General features: G+C 37.3%; 1 protein-coding gene across 3 annotated transcripts in view; it reads right to left on the bottom strand.

The window, feature by feature from the left end:
* The window catches only part of AKAP10 (A-kinase anchoring protein 10), an 83375-nt gene that overhangs the window by 43936 nt on the left and 14036 nt on the right, over positions 1 to 25403 (bottom strand). For all 3 annotated transcript variants that reach the window (XR_007146813.1, XR_007146814.1, XM_047832580.1), the window contains exons 3-4: positions 24004 to 24186; positions 19629 to 20186 (exon numbers count right to left, since the gene is read on the bottom strand). Coding sequence is in view for 1 of the 3 variants with exons in the window: in XM_047832580.1 (XP_047688536.1) it covers positions 19629 to 20186; positions 24004 to 24186 (741 nt within the window). In the remaining 2 variants the exon portion in view is untranslated. The remainder of the gene's footprint in view (positions 1 to 19628; positions 20187 to 24003; positions 24187 to 25403) is intronic.

Genomic DNA, 25403 nt, shown 5'->3' with positions numbered 1-25403 from the left:
CTTCCAAATGTTGATGCCCTGCATCATATAGTATAAAAAAAGAAATCACATCATTAATATCACAAACATCTTATCAGAACACTCTTTAAAGCTGTCAAAGCATAGGGTGGTGAATACGAGTTTTCCAAAATTCTAATTTTCATTGAAAAGCTCAAACTTTACCCACGGGCAAATACTGTCAGCTGTTTTCCGTGAAATGTCAAGCTTAATTCATTCATTTCCAAGAAAATATCTGGCAAATACCCAAGTCTGTAACCGTAGTCATTCTTTGGAGTAAAAATGGTATTCCATTAAATAAGCAGCTAATTGAGCTCACAAAAACAAAGCCATACACCCATGTTGCGATGGGCTCTAGGTTTTGTACAGAAGTGCACACCTGAAACTAATACTACACTGTAAGTTAACGAACTGGACTTTAAAAACTTAAAAATAAAATAAAAACATTTACATCTTAAAAAATACATGCACCCAAGAGTTTAGATTTAATAAAGTTAATTATCTACTTCCCCAAAGACACCTTTCAGTAAAAGCGGCACTTAGTTTTATTGGGAGTATGTAGCAGCACAAAATGACGATTTGTACAATCTGGCCCAAGGCCAGCAGGTTTTCCCACAATTGCCTTTGAACCATCACTACAAAGGTCAACACAGTGAAAAAGACAAATAACATCTCAGAATTACTGTGGAAACAGTTTGGACTACATGCAACCTGTTGAAAAATTCTCAGGGACTCTATGGGTGTGCAAACCATACTTTGAGAACCCCTGGGTTAACAGAATAATTTTTTTTTAACAATAGATTATTATTCCTATTTTTACAGGAAAAAAAAAACACCTTATGTACAAAAATTTTAAATGACTTATTTGAGTTAAGAAAGTGCTGGGGTGGGGGGGGCAGGGAGAAGCAAAAACAGTTTTTGTATGTGATTGAAGTTGTTATCAGCTTAAAATAGATTGCTATAAGATCTTTTATGTAAGTCCTATGGTGACCACAATAAAAATATCTACAGAAGATATGCAAAAGAATGAGAAAGAAATCTTAAGTGTGTCACTACATAAAAACAAGGAAACACAAAGGAAGACAGCAAGAAATGAAAAGAGGGAAAAAACCTAAAAGCCACTCACAAAAACAAGACAAAATGGCAACAGTAAATCCTACCCTATCAATAATTACTTTAAATGTACATGGATTAAATTCCCCAAAGACAAAGGCTGAATTTTTTTAAAATAATAAAGATCCCACTACATGCTGCATACAAGAGACTCACTTTAAATTTTAGTTTTGAGAGCGAGACAGACAGAGAGACAGAGCATGAGCAGGGGAGGGGCAAAAAGAGGGAGACAGAACCAAAGCAGACTCTTGGCTCTGAGCTGTGAGTACAGAACCCGAAGGGGTGCTCGAGCTCACAGTTCATGAGATCATGACCTGGGCTGAAGTCAGACGCTTTACCGACTAAGTCACCCAGGCACCCCAAGAGACTCACTTTAGATTTAAGGGCACACATAGGCTCAAAGTGAAGGGACGGAAAAGATACTCCATGCAAATAGTAACCAGAAGACAGCAGGAGGAAGGGGACTAACCTTATATCAGACAAAAATAGACTTTATGTCAAAAACTGTCATAAGAGACAATGATAAAAGGGTCAATCCACCTAGAAGATATAACAATTATAAACACATCTCTGTATTTATTCTGATGTACCTAACATCAGAGCATCTAAATATTAAATCAACCACTGACAGAAGTGAAGGAAGAAATAAACACTAATACAATAATAGAAGATGGCAATACCACATTTTCAAAAATAGATACAGAATATCCAGACAGAACACTGGAAGGAAACAGAGGACTCAAACACCACCACCGACCAAAAGGACCTAACAGACATACACAGAACATTCCACCTTACAGCAGCAGAAGGGAATACACCCTCTTAACACATTCAGATCATTCTCTAGGACAGATTACATGTTAAGTCAAAAACAGGTTTTAGATTTAAGACAGAAATCATAACAAGTATCTTTTCCAACAGCAATGGAATAAACCCAGGAATCAAAAGCAAAAAGAAAACTGGAAAACTCAGAAATATGTGGAAATTAAACAATATATACTCTTGAACAATGAATGAGTTGAAAAACACATCAGGAAATTTAAAAAAATATCTGGAGACAGGGGTACCTGGCTGACTCAGTCAGTAGAGCATGCAACTTTTGAAGTTGGGATGGTGAGTTCAAGCCTCACACTGGGCATGTAGCCTACTTAAAAAAAAAAAAAAAAAAATCCTGAGACAAATGAAAACACAACATACTAAAATGGGATGCAGTAAAACCAGTATCCAGAGGGACATTTATAGCTATAAATGCTTACATTAAGAAAGTAGAAAGATGTCAAAGAACATCTTTACAGAGCTTCACAGAAGAAACTAGAAATAACAAATTAAGCCCAAAGTTAGAAGGAAGGAATAACAGAGCAAAAATAAGCAAAATACAGAATAAACAATAGAAAAATCAAGAAAAGAGTTGTTTTTAAATTCTTTTATTAAAATTTTTTTTAAACATCTATTTATTATTGAGAGACAGAGCATGAGCATGAGCACAAGAGTGGCAGAGAGAGAGAGGGAGACACAGTATCTAAAGCAGGCTCCAGGCTCCAGCTGCCGGCACAGAGCCCGACGTGGGGCTCAAACTCGCAAACTGTGAGATCACGACCCGAGCAGAAGCTAGGATGCTTAACCGACTGAGCCACCCAGGTGCCCCAAAGAGTTGGTTTTTTAAAAAGATCAACCAAATTGACCAACTTTTAGCAGACCAAAATAAAAAGACAACTCAAATAAATAAAATAAAAAAGGAGATATAACAACTGATGCCACAGAGATGAAAGTTTTAAGACACTATTATGAACAATTATATACCAACAAACTAGATATATGCCAACAATCTAGAAGACACAGGTAAACTTCTAGAAATATACAACCTACTAACACTGAATCATCAAGAAACAGAAATCGAACACATCTATAATTTGTGAGGAGACTAAATCAGTAACCAAAACTCTTCCAACAAAGAAAATCCCAGGAAAAGATGGCTTCACTGGTGAATTCTACCAAACATTTAAAGAAGTAACACTAATCCAGGGCGCCTGGGTGGCTCAGTCGGTTAAGTGGCCGACTTGGGCTCAGGTCATGATCTCGCAGTCTGTGAGTTCGAGCCCCGCGTCAGGCTCTGTGCTGACAGCTCAGAGCCTGGAGCCTGTTTCAGATTCTGTGTCTCCCTCTCTCTGACCCTCCCCCGTTCATGCTCTGTCTCTCTCTGTCTCAAAAATAAATAAATGTTAAAAAAAAAAAATTAAAAAAAAAATGAAAGAACTAACACTAATCCTTTTCAAACTCATTCCAAACAAATTAAAAAAGAAAGAACATTTCCAAACTCATTTTATAAGGTCAGCATTACCCTAATACCAAAACCAAAGACACCATAAGAAAACTGCAGAACGATATCCCTGATGAACATAAATGCAAAAACCCTCAACAAAATACTAGCAAACAGAATTCAACAGTACATTAAAGCATCACACACTATGACCAAGTGGAATTCATCCCTGGAGTACAAGGACAGTTCAACATATAGAAATCAATTCTAGTGATACACCACTTCAACAAACTGAAGGAAAAACATCATATGACCTACTCAATAGATGCAGAAGAAGCATTTAACAAAATTCAACACTTCCATGATTTAAAAGTTTCAACACACTAGGAACAAAAAAAAGGAAATGATCTCAACATAATAAAGGCCACACATGAAAAATTCACAGCTAATATCATACTCAATTGTGGAAAACTGAAAGCTTCTCCTCTAATATCAGCAACAAGGCAGTCAGGACGCCCACTTTTCACACCTCTATTCAACATAGTATTAGAAATCTAACCAAGGTTATTGGGATAGGGGGAAAACAAAGGGCCTCCAAATTGAAAAGAATGAAGTAAATACCTCTATTTGCAGATGACTTAATCTTACATGTAGAAAACCCTGCGGTGCCTGGGTGGCTCAGTCAGTTAAGCATCTGACTCTTGATTTCGGCTCAGGTCATGATCTCACAGTTCATGAGTTCAAGTCCCACATTGGGCTGTGTGCTGACAGTGCGGAGACTACTTGGGATCCCCTATCTCCCTCTCTCTCTGCCCCTCTTCTGCTTGTGCTCTTGTTCTCTCTCTCTCTCAAAATAAATAAACTTTAAAAAAAAAGACACAAAAATTAGAAAAAAACCCTGACAGATTTAATTCAGAGTTATAGGATACAAAAATCAATATGCCAAAATTAGCTGCATTTCGGGATGCTTGGGTGGCTCAGTTGGTTAAATGTCCAACTTTGGCTCAAGTCATGATCTCATGGTTAACAGGTTCTAGCCCTGTGTCAGGCTCTGTGCAGACAGCTCAGAACCTGAAACCTGCTTCAGATTCTGTGTCTCCCTCTCTCTCTGACCCTCCCCTGCTTATGCTCTGTCTCTCATTTTCTCTAAAATAAGTAAAAACCAATTTTAAAAAATAAAAAAAAATTAGTTGCATTTCTGTATACTAACAACAAACTATACTATCCAAAAAGGAAACTAAGCAAATAATCCCACTTACAATAGCATCACGAAGAATAAAATACTTAGGAATAAATTTAACCAAGGAAGTGAAAGATCCGTACACTTAAAACTGTAACACACTGCTGAAAGAAATTAAAGAGGACACAAATAAATGGAAAATCATCTTGTGTTCATGCAATGGAAGCCTTAATATTGTTAAGATGTCACTACCCAAAAGTGATTAACAGACTCAACTCAATTCCTATCAACATCTCAAAGGTATTTTTTTCAGAAATAGAAAAAAACAACCCTAAAATTCATAAAGAACTACAAAGGACCTGAATAGCCAAAAACAACCTTGAGTAAAAAGAACAAAGCTAAAGGCATCACACTTCCTGATTTCAAAATATATTATGAAGCTACAATAATGAAAACAGTATGGTACTGACATAGAGACAGACATACAGATCAAGAGAACAGAACCACAATGAGATACCATCTCATACATGTGAGGATGACCATAATAATAACAAAAAGAAAACACAACACGTTAACAAATGTTGGTGAGATGTGGAGGAATTGGGAGAATTGGAGTCCACATATACTGTTGGTGGGAATGTAAAATGGTGTAGTTACTATGGAAAACAGTATGGAGCATCCTCAAAAAATTAAAAACTGAACTCTTTTATGATCCAGCAATGCCACTTCTGGGTATTTATTTAATCAGGATCTTGAAGAGATATTTGTACTCCCATGTCATTGCAGGATTATTCACAATTGCCAAGATATAAAAACAACCAAAGGTTCATGGATGGATAAATGTATAAACAAAATGTGGTATATACATTCAATGGAAGACTGTTCAGCCATAAAAAAAAAAAAAAAGGAAAACCTAACTTATGTAACAACATAAATGAACCTTAAAGGCATAATGCTAAATAAAATAAGTCAGTCACAGAAGGACAAATACTGCAAGATCCCACTTATATGTGGTATCTAATACAGTCAAACTCAGAGAAGCAGAAAATAGAACTGTAGCTGTTAGAAGCTGGAAGGGGAGAAATAGAGAGTTGCGATTAACAGGTATAAAGTTTCAGTTACCCAAGGTGAATACGTTCTGGAGATCTGCTATACGCCATTGTATGTATAGTTAACAGTATTATACTGTACACTTAAGAATTTGTTAAGAGGGTAGAGTTCATGGATCTCGTTTACCACAACAGAGAAAGAAAAAAGAATTCATGGAAAGAAGAGAAAGTCCCAGAGTTAGGACAAAAGTTCAGGTATGACTCATGATCAGTACTGTCTCTAATGTAGAGAGCTATAAAAAGGTATGTTTTGGGGAAGGGAAGTTGTGCTTGTTTTTTCTCTACATTAACTAATTAATCCTCTCTACACCCAGGGCCTTGAAGAAAGGTATCAATTGTGAAGATTCAGGGGGACTGTTTTGCCTTTAACTAGGTCTAACATAATCCAAGCTAATTCCACTCTCTCAACAGATGTTTATTGTATAGCCACTATGAGCAAATTATTAATCAGAACAAAGACACTAGTTTTGAAGCAAATGCCTATCAAAAAGCCTAAAAATCAGAACCTGTGTTGTTTCTCAGTTTTTGCTTTTCCACCAACTAAAAACAGCTGCCAATCCCAGACAAGTACTGTAAGATGTTGCACAGACGTTAATGCACATTTTTGAGGGGATTAAAACTAACTGAAAGAAGTTTTGATACCTTTAAATAAAATATTAACTGTATTTCATTTCAGAAACACAGAATGAAGTTACACCCTTCTTCTGGATCAGAAAAACTCAGTTTTAAGAATAAAAGGACATTAACATATTTTAAACATTTTAATAAATTAATAAATGAAACAGTTTTAACTCAATAAATGCTTGGCTAAGCAAAGATAAATGCTTTGGTTCAATTTCTAAAATACTCTTTTAATAAAAGAACAAAGGAACATAGAAATGCTTAAAACATCTGCTTTTTAAAAAACATACCTTTTAGGAACCCATGAGGACAGATTACTGGAAGTAAAGAACTTTCCTTCAATTATTTGAGTGATGTTCAAAACTCCATTACTCACTTTAGTATTTCACTAAGAAGTTTTCAATTTAAAAAAAAATGGCTATTTATTTTGAGAGATAAAGAGGGAGAGAGACAGCAAGCACTCAAGCACAGGAGGGGTGGGAGGGTGGGCGTAGAGAGACAATCCCAAGCAGGCTTCACTGTCAGCACAGAGCCAGACTTGAGGTTCGAACCCACAAACTGTGAGATCATAACCTGAGCAGAGATCAAGAATCAGACGCTTAACCAACTGAGCCACCTGGCACCCTAACTTAGTGTCTACTTAAATGCAAGTACAAAACACCAGTATATTCTAAAGAAGTTACTCGGAAGAAATTACACGTCAATTCTGAATTCTTAGTATCATCAATCTTTAGTTATAAAAGCAATAGGCCATTACAAATTCCTTTACGGTCACCTTGTGAAGCTCAAGAAGTTTTAATACAATGAAAATGATTACAACAGAAACCTTAGAGGCAGGTGTTAGACCATCATCTTCTTAATATATTTGCGTTTTAAGGGGAAAACAGAAAATCTATATAGGATACTCATTCTTTGATTTGCTCTGAAATCCTAAGGACTGGGTCAAGATGAAATAAGCACACCTCACCCACCCCACAGAATGCAACTAAAAACACTAGACAAATGTATCTGAAGACCTGGAAATGGCAGCAGGCAGACAGAAAGGAAACCAGAACTCAAAGTGCCACCAGAGCAGAGCCAAGTGTCCCGCTTTGTTTCTCCAGTATCTCCTGGCCTGGACTCCAAAGCTGAAACTGCACAAGGATGCACAAAGAAAAAGCTCCAGAGAAGCCCTCTATGTCTGGTCTAGGGAGCAGGAAGGGGTTTCATATGGATAGCAGAGAGTGAGGGAAATCTCCTGGGCTTTCTTTCACTCCAGTCTCCATCCCCAGGCAATGGCAGCAGCACTCAGGCAGGCTCCAAAAGCTCTCCAAACTCTGTCCTTTGACAGAGAAACCGTAGTCCCAGTAAGAAGAGGAGAATCCCTATTTCTTTTATCCACTGTCCTCTGGCTGCTTGGCCACAGAAGCTGACATAGTGGTAGAAAGTGAAGCCCCAACTTTCTAGCCAAACAACCAGGAAGGTAGGGTCCCCTAGGCACCAGAAACTGCTAGGGAAACAGCAGAAAAGAAGGCGGCCTGTGAAAAGCATATCAAGTTGTGTGTGTACTCCTCGGCTCACACATGAACTGGGCATGCATGGACTTGACTTTAACAGCATACCAATGGGTGTGAGAACTAAACTATGACCTTTCCACTGGACAGGTCTCAGACTGGACCCTAGCAGGCATAGATACAAATACAATCCAAAACTGAATGGACTCTAGAACCACAGCCTACAGAATGCTGGTTGGAACTTGGCTGAACCTAACCAGGTGAATTTCTTGCTGAAACAAAAATTCAACATTCTTCACAAGATCTAAACATGATCCAGAATCATGCAAGTCAAACTGCCCTTAATACAATCCAAAATTAACTGCCATACAAAACCCCAGAAAATCCCATTATCTCACAAGTGAAAAGACAAGCAAGATGATACAGATACACAGATGCTGGAATTACAGAACAAAGATTTTTTTTTATAACCATGTTCCAAGAAGTAAGGTCAAATACTCTTGAAACAAACAGACAGCCTCTGCAGAGAAAAAGATTAAAAAAAAAAAAAAAAAGCACAAGAAGGAAGAGGAGGAGGAGGAGGAGGAGGAACAAATGGAAGGATGAGAACCAGAAAAAAAAAATAACCTAAGGTTAAAATTCACTGGAAAGACTCAAAGCATGATGGAAATGACAGAGGAAAGAATCAGTGAATTCAAAGATATACGAATAGAAAATTTCCAAGCTGAAAAACAGGAAAACAAAAAATTAGACAAAAGCACACAGAGCCTCAAGGATCTGCAGGACAATGACAAACATACAACATTTGGGTCATTAAAATCTCAGAAGAAAGAGAAAGAAGTATGGGGCCCAAAAAAAAAAAAAAAGTGGAAGAACAATCAATGGCTGAAAACATCCTCCTTTGAAAATCAAAAAGCTCAGTGAACCTCAGATGGGATAACCAAACTGCTGAACATTAGAGACAGGGAAAATATCTCAAAAGCAGCTATAAAAAAGATGCTAAACATAAGATAATAATGATTCCAAGACTGCAGATTTCTCCCAGAAACCATGGAGGCCAGAGGCAGCGAAACAGCACTTTTAAAGTGGTAAGAGAAAAGAACTATCAACCTTGAATTCTCTATCAAATGAAAATTCCTTCAAAATAAAGAAACTCTTAGATGGAAAATTACTGAGAAAATTCTCTGACAGCAGTCCTGCTCTAGAAGAAATGCTAGAGGGATCTTTGAGATGCTGGTGAAATAACAGAAATAACAACTGAACTTCAGGAATGAAGGAACAGCAACAGATATGGCAAATACCGGGCTTACACGTAACAGACAATTCTTTTTTTAAGTTCTGTAAGTTGTGTCCAACAGTTGAAAGCCAAATTCCCAACACCGTCTGATGGGATTTTCAACAAAAGTGGATGACACTATACCACATGAGTGGGGAGACAAAGGGACATACATGGCCCACTTGATGTAATAAAATGATAATTTTAGGGGTGCCTGGGTGGCTCACTTGGTTGAGTGACCGACTTCGGCTCAGGTCATGATCTCACAGTCCGTGGGTTGGAGCCCCGCATCGGGCTCTTTGCTGACAGCTCAGAACCTGGAACTTGCTTCGGATTCTGTGTCTCCCTCTTTCTCTGTCCTCTCCCACTCATGCTCTGTCTCTGTCTCTCTCTCTCAAAAATGAATAAACATTAAAAAAAATTTAAAAAAAAAGATAATTTTACATGGACTGTGTATGTATGATGGTATGTATACTGCAATCCCTAGAGAAACCACTAAAAACCTATACAAAGAGATATAATCAAGAACTAAGTAGATAAACTCTTAAAAAAATTCAAAGAATCCAAAAGAAAAAAGAATAGGAAATCCAAGGATGGGAACAAACAGAAAAATAAAATGGGAGACATAAATTCAAACACATTAATAATTACACTTAATGTAATTATATATGTTAAATTAACAAGCATTTATATTTACATATTAAAAGGTAAATAATCACGTTGTAATTAACTACACTTAATATAAAGAACTACACTACAACTTATACTGAAATAAATTTATCAACAAAAAACCAGATTGTCAGAATGGATTAAAAAAAAAAAATGACCCAACTACATGCTATCAAAAGAAACTCACTTTAAAAATGATAAAGGCAAGGGGTGCCTGGGTGGCTCAGTCAGTTGGGCGTCCCTTTGGCTCAGGTCAAGATCTCACAGTCTGTGAGTTCAAGCCCCAAGTCAGACTCTGCACTGACAGCTCAGAGCCTGGAGCCTACTTCAGATTCTGTCTCCTTCTCTCTCTTACCCTCCCCCACTCACACTCTGTGTGTGTGTGTCTCTCTCTCTCTCAAAAATAAAATAAAAACATTAAAAAAAAATGATAAAGGCAAGTCAAAAGTAAAGTGAAAGAAAAAGATGTACCATGAACTGCAGTGGCTATATAAGTCAGACAGAAGAGATTTCTGACCTTAGAACAAGTGAAGTTACCACAGATAAAGAGGAACATTACAAAATGGTAGGATCGATTTACCAAGAAGATTCAATGATTCTAAATAGGTACAAACCTAACAATTGAGCCTCAAAATACATGCAAAAACAGAACTGAAAGCACAATTGGAAAAATCCACAACTATGCTCAGAGACTTCAACACTCCTCTCTCAGTAACAGATATAAAAAACATAAAAGTACTGGCAATGATACAGAAAAACTGAACATCATCATCAACCAACTCCATCGAATTGACATTTATAGAAAACTATCAAACAGCAGTATGTTCTTTTCATTGTATGTGAGTTATTCACCAAGATAAACCATATCCTAGGCTATTTAAAATTTTTAACAAATTTAGGGGCACTTGGATGGCTCGGTTGAGCATCTGACTTCGGCTCAGGTCATGATCTCACAGCTCGTGAGTTCGAGCCCTGCATAGGGCTCTGTGCTGACAGCTCAGAGCCTGGAGCCTGCTACGGATTCTGTGTCTCCCTCTCTCTCTGCCCCTCCCCTGATCGCGCTCTGTCTCTCTCTCTCAAAATAAACATTAAAAAATGTTTTAATAAAAAATTTTTTAACAAATTTAAAAGAATTGAAATCATTCAAAGTATGTTTTCTAACCATGATATAATTACACGGGAAGTCAGTAACAAAAAGATCACAGATAAAATTCTTCAAACACCTGAAAATTAAACAACATATTTCTAAATAATCATGGGCAAAAGACTAAGACTCCAGGGAAATTAGGCATTTTATTTTTATTTAATTCAAAGTATCAGAATTTGTGGGGTGTAGATAAAACAGTGATTGGAAGGAAATTTATAGCATTACATGCTTCTCTTAAAATACAAAGGTCTCTGGGTGGCCTGGGTGGCTCAGTCGGTTAAGTGTCTGACTCTTGATTTCCACCCAGGTCATGATCCCAGAGTTGTGGGATCAAGCCCCGCATAGGGCTCTGTACTGACAGCGCAGAGCCTGTTTGGGATTCTCTCTCTCCCTCTCTCTCTCTGCCCCCTCCTGCTTGCATGCCCACGCATGTGAGCAAGCTCTCTCTTTCTCAAAATAAAGAAATAAGCTTTAAAAAAAAAAAAAAAAAAAAGGTCTCTTGGGGCACCTGGCTGGCTCAGTCACTAGAGTATGCGACTCTTGATATCAGTCAGGGTTATGAGTTTGAGCCCCACATTGGGTGCAGAGATTACTTAAAAAAATAAAATCTTTCAAAAAAATTAAAAAAAAAAGGTCTCAAATAAACGATATTAAGTTTCTATCTTAAGAAATGAGAAAAAGTAAATCTAAAGCAAGCATGAGAAGGGGCTCCTGGGTGGCTCAGTTGGTGGGGCAACTGACTTTGGCTCAGGTCATGATCTCACGGTTTGTGAGTTTGAGCCCCGCATGGAGCTCTGTGCTGACAGCTCAGAGCCTGGAGCTACTTCAGATTCTGTGTCTTCCTCTCTCTCCACACCTCCCTCACTTGTGCTCTCTCTCTCTCTCTCTCTCTCTCTCTCAAAAATAAACATTAAAAAAAATTTAAAGCAAGCAGGAGGAAAGAATTAACACATAGCAGAAAAATCCATAAAATTGAAAAGAGAAAAACAGATAAAAAAAATCAATTGTAAATCAAAAGCTGGTTCTTTTAAAAAGACAGATTAAACCCCTATGTATGCTGGCAAAGAAGAAAGAAGACACAATTACCAATATCAGCAATGAAAAAGGGGTATTACTACAAACTTGAGACTAAAAAAGAAAGTAAGGGAATCCTAGATAATTACATGCCCATAAATTCAACAATTTAATGAAAATAACAATTCCTTCAAAGCTGCAAAGTACTAACATTCCCTCAAGAAGAAATAGATAACCTAAATAGTCCTAGATCTATTAAAGAAACAGAATTTATAGTTTGAAACACTCTGAAAAAACACACAAAAAAACCCCAACAATTCTACATGATCTTTTCCAGAAAACAGAAGTGGTGGGAAAACGTCCCAACTCATTCTTGGGGGCAAACATTACATTGATACTAAAATCAGACAAAAGCAGTACAAGAAAACTACAGACCAAATCCATCATAAACGTAAATGCAAAAATGACCAACAAAATTTAGAAAATCAAATCTAGCAACATATGAGAATAAAACACACCACACAACCAAATGGCACTAAACCTGGGAATGCAAGGTTATTCAGACTTTCAAAAATCAATCAATATAACCCATCACATTAACAGACAGAGAAAGGAAAACTACATGGTCGTATCAAACGACACAGACAAAACATGTGACAATTCAACACCATTCATGATTCAAACAACTCTCAAGAAACCACTAAGAGAAGCAAACTTCCATCAACCTATAAAGAGCCTTTATGAAAAACTCATGGTTAACCTCATACTTCATGGTGAAAGACTAAATGCTTTCCCTCCAAGATCAGGAACAAGAATATTCATTCTCACCACTCCTAATCAACACAATACAGCAAGTCCTAGCTTAGTGCAATAAGGCAACGGGAAAAGAAAAAAAAAAAAATCAGAAAGCAAGAAGTAACTGTCCTCATTCACAAACAACATTAATGTAGAAAATCCCAAGTAATCTACAGAAAAACTACTAGAAGTAGTGAGTTTCATAAGGTCACAGAATAGGTTAACATATAAAAGTCAATCATACTTCTATATACTAGCAATAAAAAATTAGAAACAGAAAATTTTAAAATAGCATTCACGGGGCACCTGTGTGGCTCAGTCAATTGAGTATCCGACTTCAGCTCAGGTCATGATCTAATGGTTCATGAGTTCAAGCCCTACATTTGGCTATCTGCTGTCAGCACAGAGCTTGCTTCAGATCCTCTTTCTCTCTGCCCCTACCCCACTCACACTCTCTCAAAAGTAAATACATTAAAAACAAAATTGCACTCACAATAGCACCAAAAAGAAATACTTAGATATGTTTAAAAAAATATATGAAGGATGTGTACACTGAGGACTACATATTGCTGATAAATAAATAAGATACCTAAGTAAATAAAAACATTCTCCATGTTCATGTATTCTAAGACTTGATACAGTTAAGATGTAAATTCTCATCAAACTGACCTAAGGATTGAATGCAATTCCAATAAAAACTCCATCAGGATTTCTTTTCTTTTCTTTAATGTTTATTTATTTTTGACAGGGGGTGGGAGAGACAGAGTGCAAGTGCGGGAGGGGCACAGAGTGAGGGAGACACAGAATCCGAAGTAGGCTCCGGGCTCTGAGTTGTCAGCACAGAGACCCACACGGGGCTTGAACCCACCAACTGTGAGATCATGATCTGTGGAAAGCTGGATGCTTAACCGACGGAGTCACCCAGGCACCCCTACCAGGATTTCTTATAGATATAGACAAGATTGTGCTAAAGACTATATTTAGGGGAAAAAAAACAAAAAAACTAGAATAGACAGAACAATTTTGAAAAAGAAACAACACACTTGGAGACCTCATACTATCTAATTTTAAGACTTACTGTAAAGCTACAGTAATGAAGACAGTGGATACTGATTGGTGAAGGAATAGACACATGTATCAATGGAACAGAACAGAGTCCCTAAATAGACCTACAGAAATATGGCTAAGGTACAAGGGCAAGTCAATACAATAAGGGTAGTCTTTTCAATTAGTGGTGTTGAAACAACACCATATTCATATGCAAAAATAAAAAACAATACAAAAATATTTGACCACCTCTTACATCTTAGACAATATTAACTCAAAATAGACCATATATCTAACTGTGAAGGATGAAATCATAGTACTTTTAGAAGAACACACAAGAGAAAATCTTCATGACCGTTAATTAGGCAAAGAGTTCTCAGGATATGACTCCAAAAGCACAATCCATAAATGAAAAAAGTCACTAAATTAATCAAAAAGTCCTCTTGTTCTGTGAAAGACACTATTAAGAGAATGAAAAGTCAAGCTATCAACTAGGAGAAAACATTTGAAATCACATAGCCAAAACAGTTTTATACCCAGAACACACACACAAAAAAACCTCTCAAAATTCAATGTCAGTAAAACAGACAATCCAAGAAAATATGGGAGTATGTTGCTGGTGGATATGCAAAATGGTACAGCCACTCTACAAAACAGTCGGACAGTTTTTTATATAATTAAACATATACCATATAATTCAGCAAACTTACCACTTGGTATTTGCCCTAGAGAAATAAAAACTTTTGTCTACACAAAAAAAGTATACATGCACAAATGTTTATAGCAGTTTTATTCATAATCATTAACAACTGGAAACAATCCAGACGCCCTTAAACTGGTGAATGGATAGTACATCCATACAATGAATATTACTTAGCAATACAAAGCTATGAACATCTTGACAGAACATGGATAAATTTCAAGCCATTATGTATGCTAAGTCAAAGAAGCCTACCTCAAAGGCTACATATTGTAAAAATTCATTTGTATGGCACTCCAGAAAAGGCAAAACTACAGAGTCAGATAGATCAATGGTTGCCAAATGATGTGACAGAGGAGGGTTTAAACACAAAGGTGACAGAACTATTCTTATCCTGTGAGGACAGTTACAGGAACCTATGCATGTGTTAAAATTCATACAAATATACATCAAACGAGGTCAAATCTATTGCACTAAAATTTTTTAAACTAATGAAAAATGAAAAAACAAGTACTCTTTTAATAACTCCACTCTTTTTTTTTTTTTTTTTAACATTTATTTATTTTTGAGAGAGTGTAAGAGCGTGCGTGGGCAGGGGAGGGACACAGAGAGGGAAACACAGAATCGAAAGCAGGCTCCAGGATCCGAGCTGTCAGTACAGAACCTGACATGGGGCTCGAACTCACAAACCATGAGATTATGACCTGAGCTGAAGTCAGATGCTTAACTGACTGAACCACCTAGGCGCCCCATCCTCCACTGCTATTTCTATGTTTTATTGAAATAAACTACCACCAAACCAAAAGGCTTCCAAAAAAAGAAAAAAAGAAAAGGAAGTGTATTACAATTAAACAGACTTCCCATTTCCAGAAACAGGCCAGACTAGATGTTTAAAAAAATTCTTCGCAATACTAAATTTCCCCAAAATGCTTTTTAAAAGTATATCAGAGTTCGTGGTAAAGCAAGGGAAACAGTGAGAGGAAGAAAACAAGGACAAGCAATTCCTTAATCTGAAAACTGTGGGGCCAGTAATATTTTAGAATTCAGAACCTGGGCAGTTTTTATAGAGGTAATGCACTGTGTTTATAGAAACCAGGTTAATCCTCTAGCAGCATGTGGGACAACACCACATAATCAAACACATCTACGTTTCTGCAGTAAGTTCATACCAGTCCAGGTCAAGTTTCGTCCTTTTAAAAAATAACCTGGGATAGTCAAAGCTTTCTGGATTTCTAAATTGCAGATGAAGAACTGTGGAGCTGCAGGAGCCAGTGCAAATCAAGATGGGCGTAAGTACAGAGGGGAAGGGCATTCACCTGGGAAAACCACCAATGTCAAGAGACTTAAGTGTGCCTTTTCAAGAGCAGTTGCCCAGGACCCAAATAGGGTAGAATTTGGGTTTTAAGTGGTAACTAAAACTAATGGATGGTACTGAAGCTGGCCCCAGATGCAGGACAAATGCAAATGCAGACATACTCTGAAATAGGCCCATTTAAACAGATTTCTCAAACAATTCCCACAGATAAAAATCCAAAAACCTATGTTCACAGTCAAAACCACTAAAATCACAAGCTACCAAGAGTGTAAATCTGAAGAAACAAATACTGAATCAGATCCACAAAAACTACAGCTATTGGAATTATCAGATGATGAATACATATTTAATAAATTTAAATAGAAAATGGGCTCAAGAGTGGGATGAAGGGATAAAGGAAGAAGAAACTAAAAAATGATGAGGCAAATTTGAATTGTAAAATTTTTTCTAGAAATAAAAAATTCAGTTAACTTTTAAATAAAAATAACATTAAAAAATTATTCAACAGCAGATTAGACAGACCCATATTGAGACAATCAATGAACTAAATAAAAAACAGATCTGAAGAAAACACCACCAATGTGGAAAAGTTACCTACTATAGATTTCAACTCTAGGATATTCTGGAAAAGGCAAAACTATGGAGACAGTAAAAAGATTAGTGGTTGTCAGGGATAAGCAGGTAGGAAGAGATGAATAGAGAGAGTATGGAGGATTTTTTAGGACAGTGAAAATACTCTAACACCATAAATGATGGATACATGTCATTATACATTTGTTTAAACCTGTAAGAATGAACAACACCAAAAGTGAACCCTAATGTAAACTATGGACTTTGAGTGACTATAAGGTATCCAGGTAGGTTCATCAACTGCAATAAATGTTCCACTCTGGTGGGGGACGTGGATGATGGGAGAGGCCTCTGTATGTGTGGAGCAAGGGTATATGGGAAATCTCTGTACCTTCCCCTCAATTTTGCTGTGAACCTTAAACTGCTCAGAAAAAATAAAGTCTTACTAGAGAGGGGAAAAAAAAAGAAAAAGCAAACAAAAGCCAAGAAAGAAATCACCTAGCCCTGTAAGAAACAAAGAACAGATAAGATAAAAAAAAGAGGAAAAACTTGGAGGCTGTCTAATCAGAATTCTAGAAGGTAATAACTGAAAAATTCAGAGGGTGTAACTTCCAAATGGACAGAGAAGAAATCAAGAAAGAGGTGCTATTGTTGAAATGCCTGGACTTTAACTTTAGCTCCACCCTCTCCCCTCCCCTCATTCTATAACCCGAGGCAAGTTCCTTTACTTTCCTAAATCATGATTTTCTCATGTGTAAAACAGGCTAAGGATGGCGATCTCATACAGGTGTTGGAATTAAGTGGAATTCAAGGGCAGCACTTGGCACAGAACCCAACAGAGGTCACCGGTTGGCAATTAACAAATAATCGCATCTATAAAGTTCATTAAAATGGTAGTAAATTAAGAATAAGATGAGGATGAAATAAGCATTTCTGGGTTAATGATCTGATTTGAAACTCTGTGGAAGGGAAAGGCAGGACACTTAACCCCTCCTCACTGGTTAATTCTGCGAATATCCTTCTTAGAGGATCCAATCCTGTAGGTATCCCTGCTGTTCCTTTTTTATATGCCAAGCCTACTCAGGACACTTTCCATCCAAATCCTTCCAAATCTGCAAGTGGGTGTGAAGAGAAAAGAAACCTTTTCTAGTCCTAGCCTCAGCAATCAGACAACAAAAAGAAATCAAAGGCATCCAAATCAGCAAGGAGGAAGTCAACGTTCACTCTTCGCAGACAACATGATATTCTATGTGGAAAACCCAAAAGACTTCACCAAAAAACTGCTGGAACTGATACACAAACTCAGCAAAGTCACAGAATATAAAATCAATGTACAGAAATCAGTTGCATTTCTATACACACACTAATAATGAACCAGCAGAAAGAGGAATCAAGGAATCAATCCCATTTACAATTGCACCAAAACCCATAAAATACCTAGGAATAAACCTAGCCAAAAATGTGAAAAATCTATACACTGAAAACTATAAAAAGCTTATGAAAAGAAACTGAAGAAGACACACAAAAAAATGGAAAAACATTCCATGCTCATGGATTGGAAGAACAAATATTGTTAAAATGCCAATTACTACCCAAAGCAATCTACACATTCAATGCAATCCCTATCAGAGTAACACCAGCATTCTTCACAGACCTAGAACAAGCAATCCTAAAATTTGTATGAAACCAGAAGAGACCCCGAATAGCCAAAGTAATCCTGAAAAAGAAACCCAAAGCTGGAGACATCACAAGCCCGGACTCCAAGCTGTATTACAAAGCTGTAATCGGCAAGATCATATGGTACTGGCACAAAAACAGACACATAGATCAATGGAACAGAACAGAGAACCCAGAATGGACCCACAAATATGTGGCCAACTAATCTTTGACAGGAAAGATTATCCAATGGAAAAAAGACAGTCTCTTTAGCAAATGGTGTTGGGAAAACTGGACAGCGACGAGCAGAAGAATGACCCTGGACCATTTTCTTACACCATACACAAAAATAAACTCAAAATGGATGAAAGACCTAAACATAAGACAGGAAGTCATTAAAATCCTAGAGAAAACAGACAACAACTTCTTTGGCCTCAGCTGCAGCAACTTCTTACTTGACACATCTCCAGAGGCAAGGGAAACAAAAGCAAAAATGAACTACTGGGACCTCATCAAGATAAAAAGCTTCTGCACAGCAAAGGAAACAATCAGCAAAACTAAAAGGTAACCAATGGAATGGGAAAGAATATTTGCAAATGACATCTCAGATAAAGGGTTAATATCCAAAAGTCTATAAAGAATTTATCAAACTCAGCATGCCCAAAAAACAAATAATCCAGTGAAGAAATGGGCAAAAGATACGAATAGACAGTTTTCCAAACAAGACATCCAGATGGCTAACAGACACATGAAAAGATGCTCAATATCACTCAGTATCAGGGAAATACAAACCAATACCACAATGAGATACCACCTCATACTTATCAGAATGACTAAAATTAACTCAGGCAACAACAGATGTCAGTGAGGATGCAGAGAAAGAGAAACCCTTTTGCACTGCTGGTAGGAATGCAAACTGGTGCAGCCACTCTGGAATATGGAAGTTCCTCAAAAAATTAAAAATACAACTACCCTATGACCCAGCAATTGCAGTACTAGGTATTTATCCAAAGGATACAAAAATGCTGATTCGAGGGGGCACATGCACCCCAATGATTATAGCAGCACTACTGACAACAAAGTATGGCAAAAGCCCAAATGTCCATCAACTGATAAATGGATAAAGAAAATGTGGTATATATATACAATGGAGTATCACTCGGCAATCAAAAAGAATGAAATCTTGCCATTTGTGACAACATGTATGGAACCAGAGTGTATTATGCTAAGTGAAATAAGTCAGTCAGAGAAAGACAAATATATGATTTCACTCACATAATGGAATTTAAGAAACAAAACAGATGAACAGAGGGGAAGAGAAGCAAATATAAGATAAGACAGAAGGAGACAAACCATGAGACACTTAAATTCAGAGAACAAACTGAGGGCTGCTGATGGGTGGGGGAATGGGCTAAGTGGGCAACGGGCATTAAGGAGGGCACTTATTGGGATGAGCATTGGGTGTTACATGTAAGTGATGAATCACTAAATTCTATTCCTGAACTCATTATTACATTATATGTTAACTAACCTGGATTTAAATCAATCAATCAATCAATCAATCAGAAAATGATTCCAACCCTTCTATTCCCCTCAAGTTCTACTTTGTAAACTGATTAAACAAACAAATCAAACAGGATAAAGAGAGACAAGAAAATCACATACTTACTTTTCATTAATTTTCCTGATAAGTCCTTTAGTGGTGAAGAGGGACTATTTCTACTGGCTACTAGAAGTCTGGAGGAGGATTCTTGGGTTTCCATGGAAAGTTGATGAGTTCCTGTTCTGGCCATTTCAAGATGGAGAGAATGGGCACTGTCACATTCCCGGGAAAGCAGCAAGTGATTCTGAATGTTGCTAGTTCTATTATTCACGTCAATTCCTTCTGATTGAGTCATAAGCAACTGGGCTGAGCAAGAATCCTCCAATCTCTTGTCAAGAGACTCAGTTATAAAAGACGTTGTAGTTTCGTGCTTTTTAGATGGAGAGACAGGCTCGGCCAATGAGCTCTGCTTCACTGTGTTCAGACTGTGTGCTCTTATTCGAGACCAAGTTGTAGAGTGAAAACTTTCAGCCTCTAACCAAAATTTAACCAAATGCTCCATTCTCCGAAGTTCCATGAATTGAATGAAATAAGGGAGGACAACTGTGTCATGTAAGACTTGTTCAAGAGTCTTTGAAAGACTGGATTTGGTCTCTTGAGTCTGGTAGTCCAGACAAGATCTGCCTAAAAGAAGCAAAAGATTAGCAGCTCAGTAACAAATAATTTAAGATTGACAGATAAGTCAGTCACTTTTAGCATCAGTGGTACCAGAATTCTTGAATAAAGTTTACTTCCCTAGCAATTTAAATGAATAAAGAACTAAAAACTCTATATTTCTGGCTTCTAAACAAGCAAAGAAACAACTGTCCAAAACTTATTTAATCCATCATAAAGCTCTTTGTAGCTCAAGTATTATCTCTTTTTTTTTTTTATTTATTTTTTTTTTAGCGTTTATTTTTGAGACAGAGACAGAGCATGAACAGGGGAGGGTCAGAGAGAGAGGGAGACACAGAATCCGAAAGAGGCTCCAGGCTCTGAGCTGTCAGCACAGAGCCTGACGCGGGGCTCGAACCCACGGACCGTGAGATCATGACCTGAGCTGAAGTCAGACGCTTAGCCGACTGAGCCACCCAGGCGCCCCAAGTATTATCTCTTTTAATGGCAGTTCAGACCATGTAAATTCTTAAAAAAAAAAAAAAAAAAAAAAAATCTTATACTAGTCCCAGAGAAAGGAAAAAAGGCCAATAAAAATATGAAAATATATTCAATCTAGTTAAAAATCCCAGAAAAGCAAATTAATACAAGGTCACATTTTTGTCTGTCAAACTGGAAGATATTGTTTCAAAAAGTAACAATTAACAAAGGCAAAGAAAAAACAGGCCAACATTGTCACCCACTGATGATGACAAGAAAAGATGGGAAAACCTTTTTGAAGGAGCACTCAGTAACAGACAGCAAAGCTTTAGAAATCTCCATGATTTTCAATCTAGTAACTCCACTTCTAGGAACTTTTCCTGAGGAAAATTGTGGATGTGTGGATATAGCTAGAAAAATGTTACCAACTCTCAGCACTGATTACAACAGAATAAAGAACAGTTCTTGGAGATTAGCTAGAAAAATAAAATTAAATAAAACTTAATAAAAATATGTTCATTTTACATTAGACTAAATTTAGGTTATGATTCTAACCACAAACTAGTTATTAAACAAAAAATTTAAAAACATTTTTTACATTCACAGCAGTGGCACATTGAGGTTCATTTTCATAAAATTAACAAGGGCTTCATCAATTTTTCAAAAGGGCTTTTCTTCATCCTTTGATATTCAAATCATTTTCTTTTGAATCTCTCTGCGAAGCATCCTTGCTGGCTGTCTCATTGTCAATGTTAACTAGGGCATCTTGGTCAACATCACTTTCACGAACTTCAGAAAATCCTGACCCTTTACGAGACTTACAATATTTTATTTTTTTAAGTTTATTTAGTTTATTTTGAGAGAGAGAGAGAGAGCAGGGGAGGGGCAGAGTGAGGGAGAGAATCCCAAGCAGGCTCCGCGCTGTCAGCACAGAGCCCAATGCGGGGTTGGAACTCACAAACAGTGAGATCATGACTTGAGCTGAAACCAAGAGTTGGAGCCATGCAGACGCCCCTAGAATTACAATTTTTTAAATTAAACTTCTAAAAAAATTTTTAATGTTTGCTTATTTTTGAGAGAGAGAGAGACAGAGCGGGTGCGGGAGTGGGTCAGAGAGAGGAGGAGACAAAGACTCCAAAGCAGGCTCCAGGCTCTGTGCTGTCAGCACAGAGCCCAATGCAGGGCTCGAACTCACAAACCGTGAGCTCATAACCTGAGCTGAAGTCAGACACTCAACCGACTGAGCCACCCAGGCACCCCTAAATTAAACTTTTAATTTTGAGATAATGGTAAACTCAAAAAAAAGTGTAAGACACAATATAGAGATCCCATGTACCCCTTACCCAGGTTCCCCTACGGTAACATCTTACAAAACTACAGTACAGTATCCCACCAAGGTACTGACATTGATACAATCCACCAATCTTACTCAGATTTCCCATTTTACCTGCACTCACTCATGTACTTTGTTCTATGCAATTTTATCCCATGTAACCACCAAGATACTCAACAGTTCCAATGCTACATGGATCCCTCATATGGCCTTTTGTAACCACCTCCTCTGTTCCTAACCTCTGGCAAACACTACCGTGTTCTTCATTTCTCTAATTTTGTCATTTCAAGAATATCATACAGAGGCGCCTGGGTGGTTCAGTCAGATCCTCTGCCCCCGCCTCTGCCCCTGCCCACTTATGCACACACGCTCTCTCAAAAATAAATTTTTAAATATCATTTAAAAAAAGAATATTATACAGATGGAATCATACTACACAAATATAACATTTTGGGACTGGCTTTTGACTCTCAGCCTAACTCCCCTGAGATTCATCCAAGTTGTTAGGTATATCAATAGTCTGCTCTTTTTTACTGCTGAGTAGTATTCTGTGGCATGGATGTACCAGTTTATTCAACCACATTCACTCACCTGTGGAAAGACAGTCAGTTTTTGGTTTTTAAGCTGCTATGAACATTGGTATATAGGTTTTTTATGTGAATGTAAGTGTCCACTTCTCTGGGATAAATGCTGAGTGAAACTGATGGGTCATATGGTAACTGCATATTCAGCTTTATAAGAAACTGCCAATCTGTTTTCCAGAGTGGCTGTACCATTTCACATTCTCACCAGCAACACAGGAGTAATCCAGTAAAACTTACAATTTTATTTTGTGACCAATACAAATGTTGTTTGCAATGTACTGCTGAGTGTGACCCATCATAAATACTTTGGCACCTTTGAATAAACACTAATGTTTAAGTGAAGATGGCAAAAGAGGGATTAATTTTATTAGATATCAATTTATTCATGGGATTGTTTTTTCAATTTATGATACCATGATATGCAATTTTTATAAGTGCAGAAATCTGGGTGACAAAAATTCAGAAAACATCAATCTCCTTATCTTTAGGGGTGGGGGACAAGGGAGAAAGAGAAGCTATTTTAACATAATAGGGATCCTACTACACACAGTTATGCAACCTGCTTTTTAAACTTTCACCTTAGGGGCGCCAGGGTGGCTCAGTCGGTTAAGTGTCCGACTTCGGCTCAGGTCACGATCTCACGGTCTGTGAGTTCGAGCCCCGCGTCGGGCTCTGGGCTGATGGCTCAGAGCCTGGAGCCTGTTTCCGATTCTGTGTCTCCCTCTCTCTCTGCCCCTCCCCCGTTCATGCTCTCTCTCTGTCTCAAAAATAAATAAACGTTAAAAAAAATTTTTTTTAAACTTTCACCTTAGACATTTCTCTATGTTATCTTCAGATTTTTAAATGGCTACCCACTATTTCAAATACAGGTATACCACAACTTGACTGCTTCTTCATTAACAGATATTTACCTTGTTCCTCGCTTTTTTGCTATCACAAACAACACACACATAGTTGGATATACATCTCTCTGCATATATGTAAATATATCTGAAGGCTAGATCTTATATTTTATATTTTGATAAATACTTCCAAACTGCCTTCCAAAAAATTTTCATCAATTTATACTTCCACTAAATAGGAGTGGCCATTTCTCTTCATCTACATTAACATTCAAATTATCAAACTTTAAATATCTGCTCATGTGTTGGGGGAACTTATTTAAATTTGCATTTCCCTGAGTATGCATGAAGTGAGGCATCTTTCTCATATAATTAGTAGCCAAATATATTTCTTCTGAAAATGGCCGATTTTTCTACTGAGAATGCTTTACATTTTATACTTACAGGAACACAATAGAGTGCCATTCATTATACTTATAACTGTTATTTTAAATACGTTTTTTCAAAGCCTGTTCCAATTGTAATTCCAGTATCCTCCAGCAAGAGTTTCACATATTACACTCAAATCCTTCCTTCCATTGGAAGTTAACAAAAAGTGAGTCACTTACCCAGGTCACCAAAATGAGCAGCCTCCATGTGGCTTGGCTGCTTCTTAAGTGTTGCTGTCCTGCTACTTGAGAAGGAGTCCATGTTGGCAGAAATGGCATTGATTGCAACATGACTTGGTCCTGCTGCCTCCAGCAAGGCATGATTTTTAGTGCTTTTTTGTGGGGAATGTACAGATATTGAAGCTGTAATTTTTCAAAAACAAATGGTTAAAAGTTAAATGCAATTTGATCGTCTAAAACTGTCTCATAAAAGGGCTTTAAGAGAACCTTAAAAATTAAATTTTGTAACACCTCTCTTAGGTATGCACTCAAAAATACTTAGGGGAAAGGTAAATCAATCAAGGGGCAGAAAACTGGAAGGAAATGTCCTATTATTATTTAAAACTCTCAAAATATTGTGCTAAAAATGAAACTGAAAACAGAGAGCTTTGAGAACTTCTGATGATAGAAAGTGCCAAAGCCAGGAAACATTGATATATGGACCCTTTTCAATTCCTTAATCCTTTTTTGTCCAAAGAACAAAAAACTAAAACAAAATAGGGGGGAAACCAGAAAATACTCTTCAGAACGCCTGTATTACTTTTACTTTTTATTCTCATTTTTTTTTTAAGTAGGCTCCACACCCAACATGGGGCTTGAACTCATGACCCTGAGATCAAGAGTCACATGTTCTAATGACTAAGCCAGCCAGGTGCCCCTTATTTTACTTTTTAATTGGGTAACAAATTTCTCTATTTAATAAAAAACATTTCTAATCAAATTTCAAGCTGCTTAAACATAAAGCACACTTAAAAAATTCACAAATAGGGGCACCTGGGTGGCTTAGGTAAGCATCTGACTTTGGCTCAGGGCATGATCTTGCGGTTCGTGAGTTTGAGCCCCGCGTCGGGCTCTGTGTTGACAGTTCAGAGCCTGGAGCCTGCTTCCGATTCTGTGTCTCCTTCTCACTCTGCCCATCCCCTACTTGCGCTCTGTCTCTCTCGCTCTCTCAAAAATAAATAAACATTAAAAAACAATTTTTTTATTCACAAAATATACTTTCTTTAGTAGTCTGAAGAAAGATCCTATTGACATCAGAATAAAGAGACTAGTTACCTATTTATTAATAGGAAATAATCAACTCAATATATTAATACTGTCAAAGTAATCCTGTGACCTTGTTGCTACACAGCTGGATCAAAATTCTAGCTATCCCCCCAAATATCAATGACTCTTATTCAAGGTTTTGAAGAAGTTTTGGTTTAGCACATTGCTATAGCGAGAAGGATAGAAGAGATACAGGTCACCTAGCATTCCATACTCCACACCCTCAAGATAAATACTCTTAGATAACTAAACTTGTAGCCACCAACACTATTTATTTTACTACACTGCCAACAGATAAGCACTCCTCAATCTCA

The sequence above is a fragment of the Prionailurus viverrinus genome, chromosome E1, assembly GCF_022837055.1.
Source record: "Prionailurus viverrinus isolate Anna chromosome E1, UM_Priviv_1.0, whole genome shotgun sequence".
Lineage (NCBI taxonomy): Eukaryota > Metazoa > Chordata > Mammalia > Carnivora > Felidae > Prionailurus > Prionailurus viverrinus.
Note: the sequence above shows the minus strand (reverse complement) of the source record. Positions and strands in the feature narration are given on the sequence as shown.